The 15,947-nt window shown below is 39.7% G+C and overlaps 2 protein-coding genes across 5 annotated transcripts; one reads left to right on the forward strand and one right to left on the reverse strand.

The window, feature by feature from the left end:
* Positions 1-675: 675 nt before the first annotated feature.
* On the reverse strand, positions 676-12,195 carry RB195_013678 (uncharacterized protein; the record flags this gene model as incomplete). 2 transcript variants are annotated; one of them, XM_064203611.1, is made up of 26 exons in its annotated part: positions 676-719; positions 776-891; positions 3,668-3,745; positions 6,146-6,157; positions 6,214-6,347; positions 6,484-6,581; positions 6,709-6,853; positions 6,916-7,011; positions 7,178-7,230; positions 7,458-7,586; positions 7,645-7,762; positions 7,872-7,973; positions 8,039-8,205; positions 8,268-8,409; positions 8,467-8,610; positions 8,664-8,794; positions 9,127-9,247; positions 9,340-9,460; positions 9,575-9,701; positions 9,847-10,024; positions 10,621-10,705; positions 11,163-11,293; positions 11,376-11,452; positions 11,721-11,852; positions 11,910-11,978; positions 12,123-12,195. In XM_064203611.1, the coding sequence occupies 26 exons, from the start codon at positions 12,193-12,195 to the stop codon at positions 676-678; spliced, it is 2,823 nt and encodes a 940-aa protein (XP_064059491.1). The 2 variants fall into 2 exon arrangements, with proteins under 2 accessions (XP_064059491.1, XP_064059492.1); XM_064203610.1 differs by lacking the exons at positions 676-719; positions 776-891; positions 3,668-3,745 and having other exon boundaries at positions 6,067-6,157.
* Positions 12,196-12,556: 361 nt separating this feature from the next.
* Positions 12,557-15,608, forward strand: RB195_013679 (uncharacterized protein; the record flags this gene model as incomplete). Of its 3 annotated transcripts, none has more annotated exons than XM_064203613.1 (4): positions 12,557-12,712; positions 14,200-14,289; positions 15,414-15,489; positions 15,541-15,608. In XM_064203613.1, 4 exons carry the CDS (start codon positions 12,557-12,559, stop codon positions 15,606-15,608), a joined length of 390 nt encoding a protein of 129 aa, XP_064059493.1. The 3 variants fall into 3 exon arrangements, with proteins under 3 accessions (XP_064059493.1, XP_064059494.1, XP_013309345.2); XM_064203612.1 differs by having other exon boundaries at positions 15,553-15,608; XM_013453891.2 differs by having other exon boundaries at positions 15,414-15,608.
* Positions 15,609-15,947: the final 339 nt, after the last annotated feature.

A 15,947-nucleotide genomic window follows, 5' to 3' on the forward strand; every position in this document is an offset into this window, starting at 1 on the left:
ATTACCTGCCAGTCATCATAGGTCAAAGCAATTTATATTCACCTCCTAAATCTTTTAACGTCAATCACCCACCATTCCTTTCCCTCATTCCCATTTTAGGCGTCATTTCTGCACCGCAACTCCGATGATCCTACCACAAACTGGAATCGGTACGATAAAAACGTTGTGTTCATACAGGAGAAAAACTCATCCAATTATATGAATTTCTCCGTAGCCGTAAAAAAAAACGAACACTGCTACCTCATGTAGACGATAGGGCAGAAGATAATCGCGAGACAATTAACGGTATGGGTCCTAGCACGAAGGTCGTCAATGGCGGTTTTCCCGACGAAAGGTGTAAACAAGTAGATGCTGGTAGGGTATGAGGAAGTTGAAGAGAAATCGCAGGAATAAGATGCCGATATCTAATTTCATATCCAAACTTCATCGACGGCCAGGAAGAGATCCAGAAATCGAGATGGGTTTTCGAGTAGATCAAGGAGTCAGATCATCGCCGTTCAAACTTGCTAACGCTGTGTTTTATTTATCAAAAGTTTGGTGATTTTCTGATAGATATTTGCGAATTCAACTACTTAACGGGTTTTTATTTGCCGGAAACCATTAGGTGAGGAATAACGTGCACATGAATGGGAAACACAACATGCGACATAGTGGTTCAATCGTTCGACGATCAAATTAGCCTCGGTTCGGGGCAAAGTGTGTCCTCACATGGCGATGCCCTGCAACTGGTTCCTTTGATGTATGCCCACGAACAAATTGTGCCGCAAATACAAACCTAACCAAACATCAACTTCTTTGAGCGTCCTTCTTCCCACTCTCACACCCGCTTCCTCGTATCCCCTCTTATTCTGGGAGGGAAAGCATTGTTTAATTCGGTTTCGACACTTGATCCTGAAATTTCCAGGAATTTGTATCTGCAACCCAAAAGTTGCAGCACAGTTTTTCTTTCTGAACAACTTTATTCTAAAGTGATATTTGCCAATTCTTCAGAAATCCTAGTGCTTTTTTCTTTCATAGCACTCTGGGAATTATAAAATTGCCCCACACGCAGTTCCTTAACGTTATCCAGACACCAGTACTTAAGGATACTGCACAGTGCGTCGATCTCACTCGCCGTGGATGACAATCTGTAAATAAGCGGTGGTTCACCAGCCCCGCCAGTCGGTGAGCCTGGTCAGTTTATTTTCCTTTTGGAGGTCTTGTGTGGTGTACATAGAACAATATCGAGGCTTGGCAACGAGAGAGGAGGAGTTTGCTAGGATATGCATGACATCAAAGACCCCGAATCATTTTCAGGCCTTTGATAAGGACAGGATAAGAATATAGTTTGCCGAAACATCAGGCCAATAAAAAAAGTTTCACCTAAACCTCGTTGAATAGCAGGAAAACATAGATACACTTCCCAATGCCGAGGTTTCAAGAACAGAGGACTCGGAAATTCTTAGTACTTTGTTTTGCTTTTTCTTCCACTCATCCCATATTTCATCCTTTATCACAATCGTTGGCATCCGGGTCGCTCTTCAGCACTGAAGCTTATTTTAGCTGGAGAGTGGAGTAAGATAAAGGCTCATTGTTCAACGAAAATCCCACTTTTTTCGTCACATGTACGTATTGCTCAGCGGTTCTGCATCGGTTAGAAGATTGATCCTTCAAATTTCTTTTATCAAAAGTAAAACCTTCAGCCTCACTTCTCGAAATTTCGGATTTTTTCCCTTTTCGAAATTAATTAGTACTAGAAACTAATAAGCGACGTGCCTTAAGGTATTATTTCTTCTTTACTTCGGTTATTTCCGGAATAAGAAAGTACTAAAGATGGGGCTCTACATGCAGCTACTCTGTTATATCGGGAAATTCATGCATTCTTGAAAATGTTTGTTACACAAGGTCATCCATGAATATTGCGATTTCACAACTTTGAACAGGAAGTAATAGATCCCCTCGGAAATTCGATTCCTATTTCCGACTGCAAAATATCTCTCTTGTTAAATTTATTCATAGGAATATGTTGCAAATGTTCTTTATACTCCAATTAGGACCAATGATGGTGCAGAAAATTCCATTCTCATCATTAACTCAATTAGATCGGTTCGTAATTAAATGGACGACTCTCTGCCTCGAACGTCGCTGATATGCTTGGTTCGTCAGCAAAAAGAACTCTGAGAGAGTGAAGGACACGAAATTCTCCACTTCTGCGCCATAGTTCCTTGCCTAATCCTCGAGAGAAACACTTAACACCGATCAAGTGATGGGTAAGCGTAGAAAGACAACGGAAACGCTCTACGGGTTCTTTAGCCCGTAGCCTCAAATGCAGCATACCACGAATCTGACGTGTTAAGGATTCCCCATGAAAAGTCTCTATAGAGGACCGTAAATTGAGTAAAACCAGGAGGTTCCGTTCACTTCTGGTCGCTGTAAAAAAAAAACCCCGGAAGCCGGCGACGGCATACATTGCAACGCGCCACCTTCGTGCACGCGCCGCATCTGCGAGCGGGCCTTCGTGGATTAATAAGGTCTCCTCACCAACCTATTCAAGTTAAACTAATGGTTAGACTGCTGGGAGGAACGGAACGTGTACATAGAGGCGCGTTCTAGCACACGCCGTAGGAACTAAACCGATTCCCATGCCGTTTCCTACGACGATCACGGAGAGATGAGCGTCACCGTGTGGTTTTCCGCAATCTACCACCCCGTATAGAAGGTTTCCATGGAAAATCTATACCACGTCAGATCCATGGTATGCTGCCTTTAAGAAATCAAAGGAGCAAGTTCAGGAACTGAAAAATAATCTTATTATGTTGTCGCATTAAAAGAAAAAAGAAAACAAATTGCTATTGTGAATAAGTTGAATAAGCAGCAGAACAGGAACAGCAAGACATCACTGTACTCTGTACAGTGCACCTACGAGGTTCTTAAACAAAGCGGAAAGGCACTGAAAAAATCTGAAATTGAGGTGAGAATGCCGAGCGTCGTCAATCCTTTCGGCTGCATAGTTATCGCTTGGGATGTGTGTTTTCCTTAACGGCTAACCGAAAACATCTACTCCACATATTCTCAAGCATATTCGTTTTCGACATTGTTACTGATGATTGAATTTCATAGCGATCAACATACATACCCACACACATGTGCATAGTAGTATGCTAAAATTGTTGATTTCAGCTTTTTCTTAAGAATTTTTTCAGGGGAAAGAATGAAGATGAACGTTGCACTGGTTTTTTTGTTGGGGCTCACATAAATACGATCGGAATTCATGGAAAAGGTCTTTGAACAAAAGAAGCACTTAGATCATCGTAAATGCAAGGAAAGAGAATCCAAAGAAGGTAAGAAAACGGCGGGAGCTTGTGCTTAGCTCATGGTCTTACAGTTGACCTATGTGTCAAAATTTATCCTGGAAAAAATCGAAACCAGTAATGCTAGATTTATAAAGACACCTTTTCTTACATGTTGATGGGTCCCATTTCCATCGTGCAGTTTTGAGCGGAGCTTTCTACACACCACGTTTGTCATGTTCTTTTACGACCACCCTTCGATTCATACAAAGAACAAACAAAAATAAAGAGGTTTGTTTTGGTTTCGTCCTATAAACCAATTTTTCTCTTCAACGAAAACAAAAACTAGAAAAAACATCAAGGAAATGGAAAAGCGAAGTGGTGACTGTAGGAAATACCTGTCACAAAAATGTACTGACTGGTTCTGTGAATGCCGATAAAATTCAGAAGCAACGCCGCGTGACGTTGTTCCATTTCTTAGGTTTATTTAATGGGACGATAAAAAGAAATAGCGATCGTTATCATCAATAGTCAGAACGACAAGCGAAATCGTAAAATATTTCCATTTTAATCGATCATAATTTTAGGGAAGTCACGGATAGTGCTATCCCATGAATAATAATGGACAGTTACATGCATTTTCCATAAGGCAATAATTGCAAAACGTATAGCACCTATTTTTTCCACATTCGCTATTTACTGTGGTCCCCTAACCTTTAAAACCACCCACATAGCAAGGATTTATGCAAACATAGTGTCACTAGGTAAATACTTCTGAGAGATGTAAATACATAATCCGGAAATAAATCCAATTGGAAAACATGTGCAGTCATCTTGTAACTCTGGACGATCGTGGATTTTTAGAGATGAAGGGTGTAGGGAATTCACAACAATTTATCTTAAAATTAATTAATTAATTAATATATTAATTTATCTAATTTACAATAAAATTAATTTATTTATTTATCGCAGTGATTTTAAGGATGCTGCATGAGAAAAGTTACGGGAGCAGTTTGGGAAGAAGACATACAACAGCAAGGATGTGCCTATGAGTGTCCGTAGGAAATGCACTCTTCTTGTACTATGACTTCCTTCTCTATTACCCGATAGCTTCTAAATTATATCTGATGCGGCAAACCTTCATCTAACGCTTCGGTTACTGAAAGCAAATCAATGAATAGAGTACTCTTTTGGGTACACTTCTTCAAGTCTTAGACGCCCTCTTCAAACTTTTGAATGTCACGACAAACAAAAACAAACAACAAATAAAGCAGATGAACTGTGTTTCTCCATAAAGGCATCACCCCACGAATCTGAGAAGGTATGGATTTCATGTGGAGTATTCGTATACGGGATCGTAGATTATTGAGAGAAGGGTGATTCCGTCCATTTCTCCCTAATTGCCGTAAAAAACGGCCCGGACGATACGGATTCCAGCGATCCGGCGCGCTATTTCCTACAGGGAGTTCGATTCGAGCGCGCCAGCCTTGTGCACGCGCCGCATCTTCCAGACCGTTTTTTTACGGCAATTAGGAAGAAATGGACGGAATCACCCTTCTCTCCATAATCTACTATCCCTCATAAGAATACTCCACCTGAAATCCGTACCACCTCAGATTCGTCTGGCGATGCCTTTAAACGACTACTCACTATAAACAAAGAAACAAACGAAAATATGAACATTTTCAATTTTATTTTTTTGTTATACGTTACGAGGGAAAAAGAAAAAAATAAACTGCTAATCCCAACAAATTGTGAATTGTGGTATCTGCTGCGAATAATATTTGTCACAATGATCCATGGCTGTTGATACAGAAGGTTATTTCAACAAATTGATCATTTATTAGAAATGCGTATAAAACAGATATACTAGACAAGAACTCTGTTCAATTATCTTACACGTATGTACAATGAAAGAAGGAAGCTTTAGGCACTTTGGGAGAGGTGAGTCATTCAAAATTTGTCACTACAAAGGAATTCGCAGCTACTTCTACACGTAATTGCAGAAGAATCACAACAATGGGAACTATCACATGTTAAAAAGACAGAAGAATGATGTCTCTACAATTACAGGAAAAACAGCTCTCTAACAATAAAGGGGGATGCGAAGCTCAACACTCCTAAACTTTTCATGACAAGAGTTTAACATGTGAGATTTACTTAGAAGAAGTGATGTGAAACTGGTAAACTTCTGATTTCCGACATACTCTTATGGCATAACCAGAAAATCGAGCATCGAAATGAAATCTATGTAAACACACTGACTAAGACGAACAGAAGATTGATTACAAAAGATGGAGTAAAGAGACATAATCTAAACTGGCGGTGAGAGGTTTTAAGAGGTCCAAACAACTTGCCGATACCAAAAACTAACACCGAACCGCGCCCTTTACGTAAATCCGTATATCAGAGTTTATCACGGGGGGTGGGGGGTGGACAAATAAATGTAAGCAATGCAAGCGGGAGACATGTGTAGAACAAAATCCTTCAAAACTAATCAAGTGATCCAAAACTGGTCAACTTCTCAATCCCGGGTTTTCACACCTGGCTTTGTATTGCAATCGACTACGATATGCAACAATAAAAAACGAAGTATTGCATCTTTGCAAAACGGAGATAGTGAAATAAAAGCAATGCCAAATCCAAATTCGAAACCGTATGAATACAAAAACAGAAATGAGGTAATCTCTGCCTCTATAAACAGCGCCAATCATCCAAGTGTGCGTGTTTAGAAACAACCCGTCCTTCGCCTCGCTTTTTGCATGAATTTCAAGCAAAAATCCAAGTCTGGTGGGGTCTACAATGAGTTATTCGTCGTCATCGAAGTTGACTCATTGTGGCAACCAAAATGCGCCAAACATCCATCTGTGGGATACCGGACAAATGCGCTATAACGAATAATGCAAAGCTGGTCCAACTTTCAGCAAAAACTTGTCTATCCAACCTGTTGCCGATCTTTTTGCCACATTTTGAGCACTCGCTTGAATTTCCAATCACGATGCGCTGACTAAGCACGTGACGCAGTCGTTCTTCGTGAGATTCAACACCACAGAGGCAGACGGATCGACGTAGAGCGAACTGCAGTGCATGATTTCATTCACAGAACCGTTCAAACACAACTCAGTTTTACAAAAACATCATTCCAGCAAAGAAAACCCTGTTAGTTGTCAAAATTCAAAAAAAGAAACATCAAAAATTGGAGAAAGAAGCCCACAGCGTTGGCGTCATCGTGTGTGGCCTGGAGAACAGCGTGCAGAGCTTTTGACAATGTTCGAAGAGGAGTGTCATCCGGAATAAGTGTGAGCGCAGACACTGAAATAGATAAGCAGGACTACAATTAAATATTGAAACCATAGAAATCTGACCCTTGAACTGTAGCTGGAAGATAAGAGTAGATCTTTGCAACGCCTCAGCCGAAAGCTTACAAAACAACACTCACCCGTATCTATCTTGTCTGCATGTCTGCTCAACACTCGAATAGCACTGTGAATGTCTGGTTCTGGAGTGGGAAGATCTTTTTCGAGAAGTCCCGCTATCATCGGATCCGAAGGGGAAACAAAAGCGCGAAAAAGAAGTAGATAAACCTGCAAAGGTGAGTAATTTTCCAACACCTTCTTCTCATGTAGATATATGTGATAAGATGAACCTGCGAGTTATCCTCATCGTTTTGGTCATAGTAAATACGACAGTACTCTTCAGCCGCATCGAAATCATTTAAAATGGAGGTGTAGATGGCGAGAGCCTAAAAGCAAAGTGCTTGCCATCACTAGGAAGAGCACGCTACAGCGACTGCCTTCCCAAGTATCAAAACTTCTGCCAAAGTGAATGTATTATTTGAAACAAAGAACAGAAGTGAAGTTGGGAAATAAAAAAAATAGATTTAAGAATTCTAAGGCACTAATTCTCACCTTCTCGTGATGCTTCAATCGTCCAAGAACCAGAGCTCTTTCTTCATAAAAAGCTAAAATCAGAACAGGTCTATTAGAAGATAAACTTGTGGACCTCACAAAAAAGTGCACGCCGAAAGTATGGCTATGTATCAAGTTTAATCAAACATAAAGCTATTTTCGACTGCCTTTGAATTTTAGTATGTTGAAACGTAGTTTTTAATTGAATTAAATTTAATCAATTGAATTTTAAACTGTTAAAAAGCTATGCATTTCTTTTTACCTGAGAAGAAAAACCAACCGCAACCACTAAGCTGTAAAATCACAGCCTGCGGACTGTAATAAAGCGAAAACTGCAAGAACTTCAACAGTCGTCGCCTCATTCTTCCCAGCTCACCGTCCTCATCTCCGGCCCGTATGATGTTTTCATCTGAAGTCACATATTTTCGACACTTCCCAAAGAATTCTCTATCGTTTGCAATTCTTACCGTCGGGAAAAGCCTGAACGTAGTCTTTATAAAGCAGTTTCACCTCAATTATGTAATGTTCCGCAAGTGCTTCATGGAATTGTGGGCGCGTCTCATCCCATTTGTAGATTATGTGCTCCTGAATAAATTCTCTGTTGAAATGCAAAAGAAATTAAAACTGAAACAAAAAAAAACCAACAGGAAGTAGACGAACAGAGAACTGAAAGTAGAAAATGCGCTTATCTAACCAGAAATGGGATCACGGAGGCAACACAATGTGACCGGAGAAAGGTGAGCACTGCTTGTCGATCAAGGTTCCGAGCCAGATCGGATTCTTCTCCGATGAATACCTAAAAGTGAAATTTGTATCCATAGAAATAAAATATCCAACCTGACCGAAAAAGCACCGACTTACTTCTAGGCCAGCCGTGACGTCTTTATCCAACACCCAACGAGTGTACTTGAAAATGAGTTCTAGATGAGTATTACCCAAGGTTTGGAGGTAAGCGACGATTTTCTCGAGACCATGAAAAAAAGGATCCGAATCAGGATCTTGGGACTGACTTCGGAGCAGTTCAAGAGCTGAAAGCAATTGACAGATTAGTAGCACTTCATCCTTATTCATCAACTCAATGAGACTAAACCCATTTCATGCTTCTTCCTTGATTCATACAGTATAAACAAAGACGGAAGTCTATTTTCCGACTTGAGTATTGATTCTGCATCCTCAAAAAAGCATGAATTGTTGTGCAATCGGAGCAATGAATCCACAAGTGATGGTCTTGTCTAAATTATATAAAAACACTACCAAATACTGTAAATTGACGAGTTAATCGCATTCACCTGCAAATAGCACTTCAGTAGTGCTGTATCAACGACTTGTAGCGAAATATGAAGACTTTTTAGGTGTTCTGGACTCAAGCTTGACTGACTTTGAAATCTTTCTCGATTATATTGATCCAGCTGTTTGGAGAGATCTGCACGCACCTGAACAACTGAGAAGTCTTACTTTCTAGCTAATTTGCAAATGACACACATACAGCAGAAAGATAGTTTCCCAGTGCTAGAAGTGCACGTTTCTTGTCATTTGCCGGTAGGTCAAAGGCTGCAGCATCCTTTTGTAATTTCTCCGGCAAGAACTCGGGAAACATTTGGATGATCGTGATGACATCTGCAGAAAAAGTTGCATAGAGATGATTCAGCTCACAAATAAGATATGATACTGCTTCAAAATACCCTATTCCTGGAGTTAACTATTCTGACTTTCTGATCAGTCAATTTTCAGAAAAAAATCACATCAGCTGTTGAGAAGGCTAACGTCAGTATTTTAAGCAGTAATCAAAATAAAGTCGAATTGAGTTAGTGATCAAATGAGCCGCAAATGCAATAAGGCAGCAAGAACCTGACCCCGCAATTCTGTCACCATTCAGAAAGAATGCAGGAGAAAAGTAACAGCAAAGACTCTACAAAACACATGAAATAAATGCTAATTTATCGACTCACCAGTTTTTATGTCTGCATACAACTGGAACGACTCTTCGAATTTCTTCCTGTGGAACAAGTTGAAAGCTGCCTGTCGTTTAATTTCAATCTTATTCTCTTCAGTGAAGAAATTCGACATTTCCTTAATCGATAAAGATGAAAGTCAGTCAAAACGAGAAATTAATTATCATGACAAGTTATCGGAAGCAGAGTGAGGAAAGTTTGCGAACCTACCACAATCTGAATGGCCAGGTCAAACTGCTTGTCAGCAATTAAGAGAGAGACATTCTTTCTGATATTTGCATGGGCATCTAACATCCATACATCAGAGGGGCTACTAACGTAGACATAGCCTCTAGAAGTGAAAAGGAAATTTAAAATAATGTTCAAAACATTCGGAATAAAGTGGAGAAAAGTTTCTTTAGAAAAAAAAAACCAGAGTGCACATAATCCAGAGAATTGAACTTACGGATTTCCTCCACACAACAATATTGCTTTACTAAGCGCCATGCTCTGGATAAGGTAAGACGGATTCAGAGAACGTACTTCAACTCGCCCTTTAGGAAGCAACGCCACTACGTATGGCGAATCATACACTGCAATAAAACGAAGAGTTCATCAAGGAAGACAATTCGAAGAGGAAATACTGTAGCGACTTCCCAGTTATCAAGGTTGGTACAACAACAAATGCGAATTTAAACTCAGTTCAATTTGCTTAATTTATTAATTATTTAAAATTACCAATATCAGACAACACATCGCTGAATCGTACATCAGGCAAGGTGGTTTTGTGTCCTTCAACATCGGTCAAGACTAACGTATCACTACGAACAAATCCAACAAGTTCGCGATCCCGCATTTCCACAATTAGAGGATTGTCGTTGAAGTCAAAAAGGCGACGACACTCAGCTACCCAGTACTGAAAAGGTTATAATCATATTATAGAAAATGATATGAACAAGCGAACGATAACGAAGGTTTCATACAAAATCTCTAGAGTAAGGATCACAGGTGCGATAGGGAGGAGCCGAAACCTCACGTAAAAGGAGTCTAGCTTGTGGGGTGCAGCTCAAGTGATGAGGATCCCTTCCCCAACCGTCCAAAAGGGAAAAGCGTCGGTGCACCGGCTCCGATTATAGCAACTATGACACCGATATGAAGTATAAACTAAAGGAGCCGCACAAATAAAAGTAGGAGGAAAAGTAATGAATGTAGTAGGGTCAGAAGGAAATGAAGCACGGTGCTGTTGCGTGAGCTGCTGTGCTCGAAGCGGCGCGGTGGAGCGTATCAGTTAGAAACCTTACTAGCACGATCCACAGCTGCAGTTTGCGGTGGTCCCAAGTTGATTCCAACCGCGCTACCTCGATCGCAGCTGCTTATGCAACTGCACTGTGCTTCATGTCGTTTTGACCCGACTATACTTCGCGCTGATACCGAAATATTAACACTATAAAATGATACACTACTGCTATACTAACGTAGACTGAGAGAAATCGTTGAAATCTAAGAGCAGACCTCTTCATCATTGTTGCTATTGTCCTTAAGATTCACCAGCAAATATTCTCTGCCACAACTCATTAGCAACGTATCATTTACAACTCTGAAGATCACATCAGATCTGATGTAACAAGACGATTTAAGAAGTAACTACAACATAACATTGTCAAAATAACAAAATAGGGCGGTAGGAGTTGTTCTGATTTGATAACAGAAAGAAACTCTTCAAGTAGCTAGCGCAACTCAAACACTATGCCAAGGGCGTATTTTTTATAAACTTGAAATGCTAATAAAAAATACCACTTTTGATTGAATCTGCACAACTTTGACAGAGCTGAGCTTTTGTTTCACTATCTTTCTGGAAATTACAAGAGATTCTCCTTTCACGCTTGGCATTTTAAGAAACTTTGATCGAAGGTTTGAATAGGAGTTAATTACTACACAATTCCGAACTCAATAGTGATGTTCCTCTAGTTATCAGGTAAGGAGAGTTGTGCGAATGTAGAAATTACATTAGAAGCGAAATAGAATCGAATATATGTATACATGCAACTGCCTACCTCAATGTGTTGGGTTTGTCGGTAAACGACTGGTTATAATCAAAACGAATTTCATGGAAGTCATTATCATACCATTTGAACAAGTAAAGCCTTTTCTTCATTGAAATAAATATATGCACCATATCTCTGTCCTTAAACGAAAATAGTAGGAAATCGAGAATGGAAGCGAAGAAATGAAAAAAAAATCAAATATCAACGAGCAAAGTAGCAAACCTTGCGATACCAAACTGTAAAACAATGGACTGGTTTTATTTTGTGAAGTATTGAAATAACAGGATAGTGTCGATCTTCTGAAATACGAAAATACAAAAGAAAAAGGGGAAAATGTAGTTGGGGTGGGGTAGTAAATAACTAAATCAGTCGGGTGCCTCATGGTTAAGCATCAGCCTTAGAGGACATGTAAGCTAAAGTTACTAAGGGAAAACAGTAGGAAAAACTGTCCAGAAATAAGGGCAGCACTAGGTGCCCCCGCCTCCAACTACATTTTACCTATGAACAAGACGGAGCACACCAAAATATGTCCAATAAATTTGTAAAAATATGCGACATGCGACCTACTCAAAGAATGCGCCGCCATTTGGCCGTCGGATACACAAAACAACACATCTTGCTCCTCACAAACTGTAAGATCCAATACAGCTTTCCTTTCGAATTGTTTACACAGGTTATCCAGGTCAAAACCACGACGATCTAAAGCAAAGACGTTCATAATCAAAGAATTCACAATCTACAGAAAGGAAATCTCACTGGCACGTCTGGGGCTATATACGAAGAGTTGACCAACTTTGCTACCCGCAAAAACATTTCCTGTGGAACCTAAAGGCGAGGATAGGTGTACTTCCGACTATTTGGTATTAGACTCTAAGTAAGCTGGCGAAAGTTACCGGAAAAGAAAGTGCGAACCCTCAGGCTCATAAAAGCGGTTTTCTGCAACAGAACAGATCCCAAAGAAACACGTACCTTGACAAGTTAGTGATGTGACTTCCAAAGGCAGCTTCATGGCAACCTCATTTGGCGAGTACGCCTCGTACATCGCTGATGGTTGTCTAGTAAACAAGTGATATAATAGCGAAATGCTACCACAAACAAATAAGCACTTCCAAGCGAGTTTTAAATGGAAATTGATAAATATAATGAAGAAATATTGGAAATTCTCCTCCAGAACAAAAACTTGACTTCGCTAACAAACATTGAATAACGCGCTCCGGATAGAAATCGTGCGATAGAGCAATTTCTGGCCACGGAGCATCATAACTCTTGCGAACGTTCTTTTACGTTGTGGACGTGATAAAGCACTGGCTCCGGTAGTCACGTCCATCGTATTATTTGAGTCTTTTCGAATCGATCAACAACTTTGGAAACCTCTAGCAAATTTAGTCATTTTTAAGGTTGAGATGCAGAGTTTGGGTGGCACATTGGCCCGTATGGCCCTACGTCCATCATTGGCGCATCGCGCATCCAAACTTGTCCCCACTTTGATCCGTACGCAACGAATGTGTTCATCCAACGTTATATTCGATGTGGAGACCGTTGATGATTTCACCGACAAGGTTTGTTGGAGTTTTCTTGTTTTTTTTTTGGAAAAGAAGTCTAGCATGCTTTGCGTTTACATGTGTTAAACTGTTAAAATCGAACTTAGTGGGGTTTTCACCTATATATGTTTCCTAAGGTTTCTAATTCTTTGCCTTTTCATAAAGAATACTACAAGAAGCAATCTAATCTTTAGGATTACGTTCGAAATAGAGGTTACCGCTTAGTATGACCTCGAAATAAGGTTGCAAGGAGTTTTTAATGGACCGCAATCAATCGATGGGAGTAATGCTCCGAGAAGGGCTTGATACACCATCACTATTGAAAAATACGATCCGTAGATTGAAGTTCGCCTTCTATTGTTTGCACGCGAAAGTATAGTGCTTGAAGGATCACCGTAGTACTGTTTCAGGGGAAAATGTATTTCGAGGGCCACTCAGTGACCCCTTTATTTTTTGACGCTCTAACATACTTTTTTCTCTTAGTACCATTAGTTTGCATGTGATAGATAATTTAAGACTAATGCTTAGCCCTTAGGGCCCCGAATTATTTAGTTATTCACTTCGAGAGGGCGGGTGTGGTGTAGCGGTTAGAGGTTCCGCTTCCTGCACAATCGATCGGAGGTTCGAATCCGCCCTAGTGCTCACCAAGCCTTTCATCCCTCCGGGGTCGATAAATTGGTACCAGACTTGTCTGGGAGGGTAAAAACGCTGACTTGACACATCGGCTAGCCACCGCAAGTCGTTGTATAGGCCAGATACACATTCGTAAACCTCAAACGATTCTGAATTGAAGTGAACGTGGGGGCGCATCCCAAGCGGTTTGATCAACGCCAGAAACTTTAACTTTAACTTTATCGCTTCGAGAAGGGGCCACTGACTGCCCCTCCCCACCATATTTTACCCCGGTTTTATCCAAATAAAAGGTAAAGGACGCACCCAAAAAGGATTTGTCGTAGATTGATTCCTCTTTGGATGCGCCAAAGCATTCAAGAAGAAGTTACTTCTGGATCTTAGTGCGTTACAATGTTAATGAACAAGTATATGGCTTATGCAGACTCTTAAAAGGGACTAGGCGATGTATAAGCTCAATCCTTTTCCTAAAAGGGAAATACTAATTTATTTACTGTGGATGGATGAAGAATTAGTGAATGTAAATTAGTCGCGTATCCTTTCATCTTAGTGATAATCCCGTTCTTATTCGTTTTAATTAATATTTTCATATTTCTATTGGTGTGAAGGCTCCTTCGAAATTTGCTAAGTGCTCTTCATATGACATTTCGTCATGGTAATTTTTTTTCAGAAATTAGAAGGAGAGTGATAGTCAAGACTTGATTAGTGACTGCTGGTTGTTCTCACCTATGTAAACAGGAAACATCATTTAGCTTGATAGTCCAGCTCGTTTATTGTTTTGAAAATTTACGAAGACTTTGTTTCCAAAATTGTCCTTTTTTACTCATTTGGAAAAATCATTGGACATATCGCGTCATCTTTCCCTCAACTTGCAGGTTGTGAATTCGCCGGCTCCCGTAATTGTGGACTTCCACGCGGATTGGTGTGGCCCTTGCAGAGTGCTCGGACCTCGACTTGAGGAAAAGGTCTGCTTTTAAAGCTCCATTTTTCATTACTAGTATTTTGTTTTAAAAGTATTGATACATACCCACTGTTCATGAACGGAGAGTTTTTTTTCTTCTAAACAACTTTCTGATCCTCACTACACTATTGTTCACAGTGGAATACGTTCTCCTTATTGTGTGTTGTAATATGATCATGGAGACATGAACAAGGTCATGTGTGGAATTCAGCAGCTCATCCTATTTTACCCTCACAGTCCTTTTCTATTCACTAATTTCTCGTTATTTCCAAGTTGTGAGAGATGCTTCTTCTTTTTATTTTTGCTGCTGCCATGCTTCTTTTTATTTGTGTGTTGTTTAACAGTCATCACACATTTTAACTTTGCAACCCAAGTAACGACCCCAAAATGTTAGAACTTAAAATTCTGAATATTTCTACTAAGCTTCTATAGAGCTTCTCTCATCAATTTGACATTTTCTTTTGCTTTTTCCTCGTTGTATCGCTATTGATATTGAAACAGTGCTGTATTTGTGTTTAGAATGCACATTGGATGCACATTATTACTATTATGTTTATTTTATGTTATCGTTTTCCCCTAGAACTTCCATTCATAACTTAACCAACTTGTTGGTGCCTTGCCAAAAGAAGTAAGTGAATCTGGTCTCGAAGGAGTTCCCTTCTTTTCTGCTAATTGTTCTCTTCTTCCACTAGCACTCTTTCTACTTACAGTTCATACTTGTCGGGCATCTCCAGCTGTTTTTCTTTCCAATTGAAAGTGGGAAGTATGAGATCCTAGGAATTTATTTCTCGTCCGTTTAGTTCTTAATTTCCTTTTTAACTGTAGACGGTGGTGTAAATGAACACCATGAAATACATGACACTATAACAAAATTTTGCTTATTATAAGGAAAAAACTTCTTCCCTAAGAACGGAAAAAGCCTCACTCTAATAGAATTACGGATTTAAAGGGGTATTGGTAGGAGGATATTTTTAGAATATTAGTTATAATTTTTCTTTCAAAACAGATTTGTAGTTTTAAGGGGAGTAAGTTGTCAGTTCCGATAGGTGTAAAGAATTCAATTTACAACAGAGGCCTTTCCTTCCATTTTTACAGAAGTATAAAAATTTGCGGGAAATACATTCTTAGGTGGTCGGTCGAAGCGGTGCTATATTGATGGCAAAGATCAATGTGGATTTTGCTGGCGAGCTGGCGACAGATTATGGTATAACTGCAGTTCCTACAGTGATGTCGTTCAAAAACGGTGAACGTGTAGGAATGTTCACAGGAGTCGTAGATGACGATCAAATCGATGATTTCATTGACGATGCCATTAACCATTAGAGTCATATGTGTATGAAATATTGGCACAGGTCGGTAGTTTTTATTTTTTGTTACGATTTGAAAGGAATGTTGTATTTCACGAATTTGTATTGTTCATTTTGTTAAACAAAATCAACCTTAGTGGATATAAGAGAAACACTCAGCAAGTGTAGTTGATGTATGTTTCGGGTTGTTAGAAGTATTTTCAAGGTTATTAAATATGTGGAACGAATGATTAGTACATCGTAATGGGTCATGCGAAACTATTGATTTTGATATTCTGGAAAAATGCTTGTGACCCATTTATTTATGTTGTTCCTTTTTTCAAACCAGGAGTCTTGTCAATGACAGTCCACACGT

The sequence above is a fragment of the Necator americanus genome, chromosome V (genome assembly GCF_031761385.1).
Source record: "Necator americanus strain Aroian chromosome V, whole genome shotgun sequence".
NCBI lineage: Eukaryota > Metazoa > Nematoda > Chromadorea > Rhabditida > Ancylostomatidae > Necator > Necator americanus.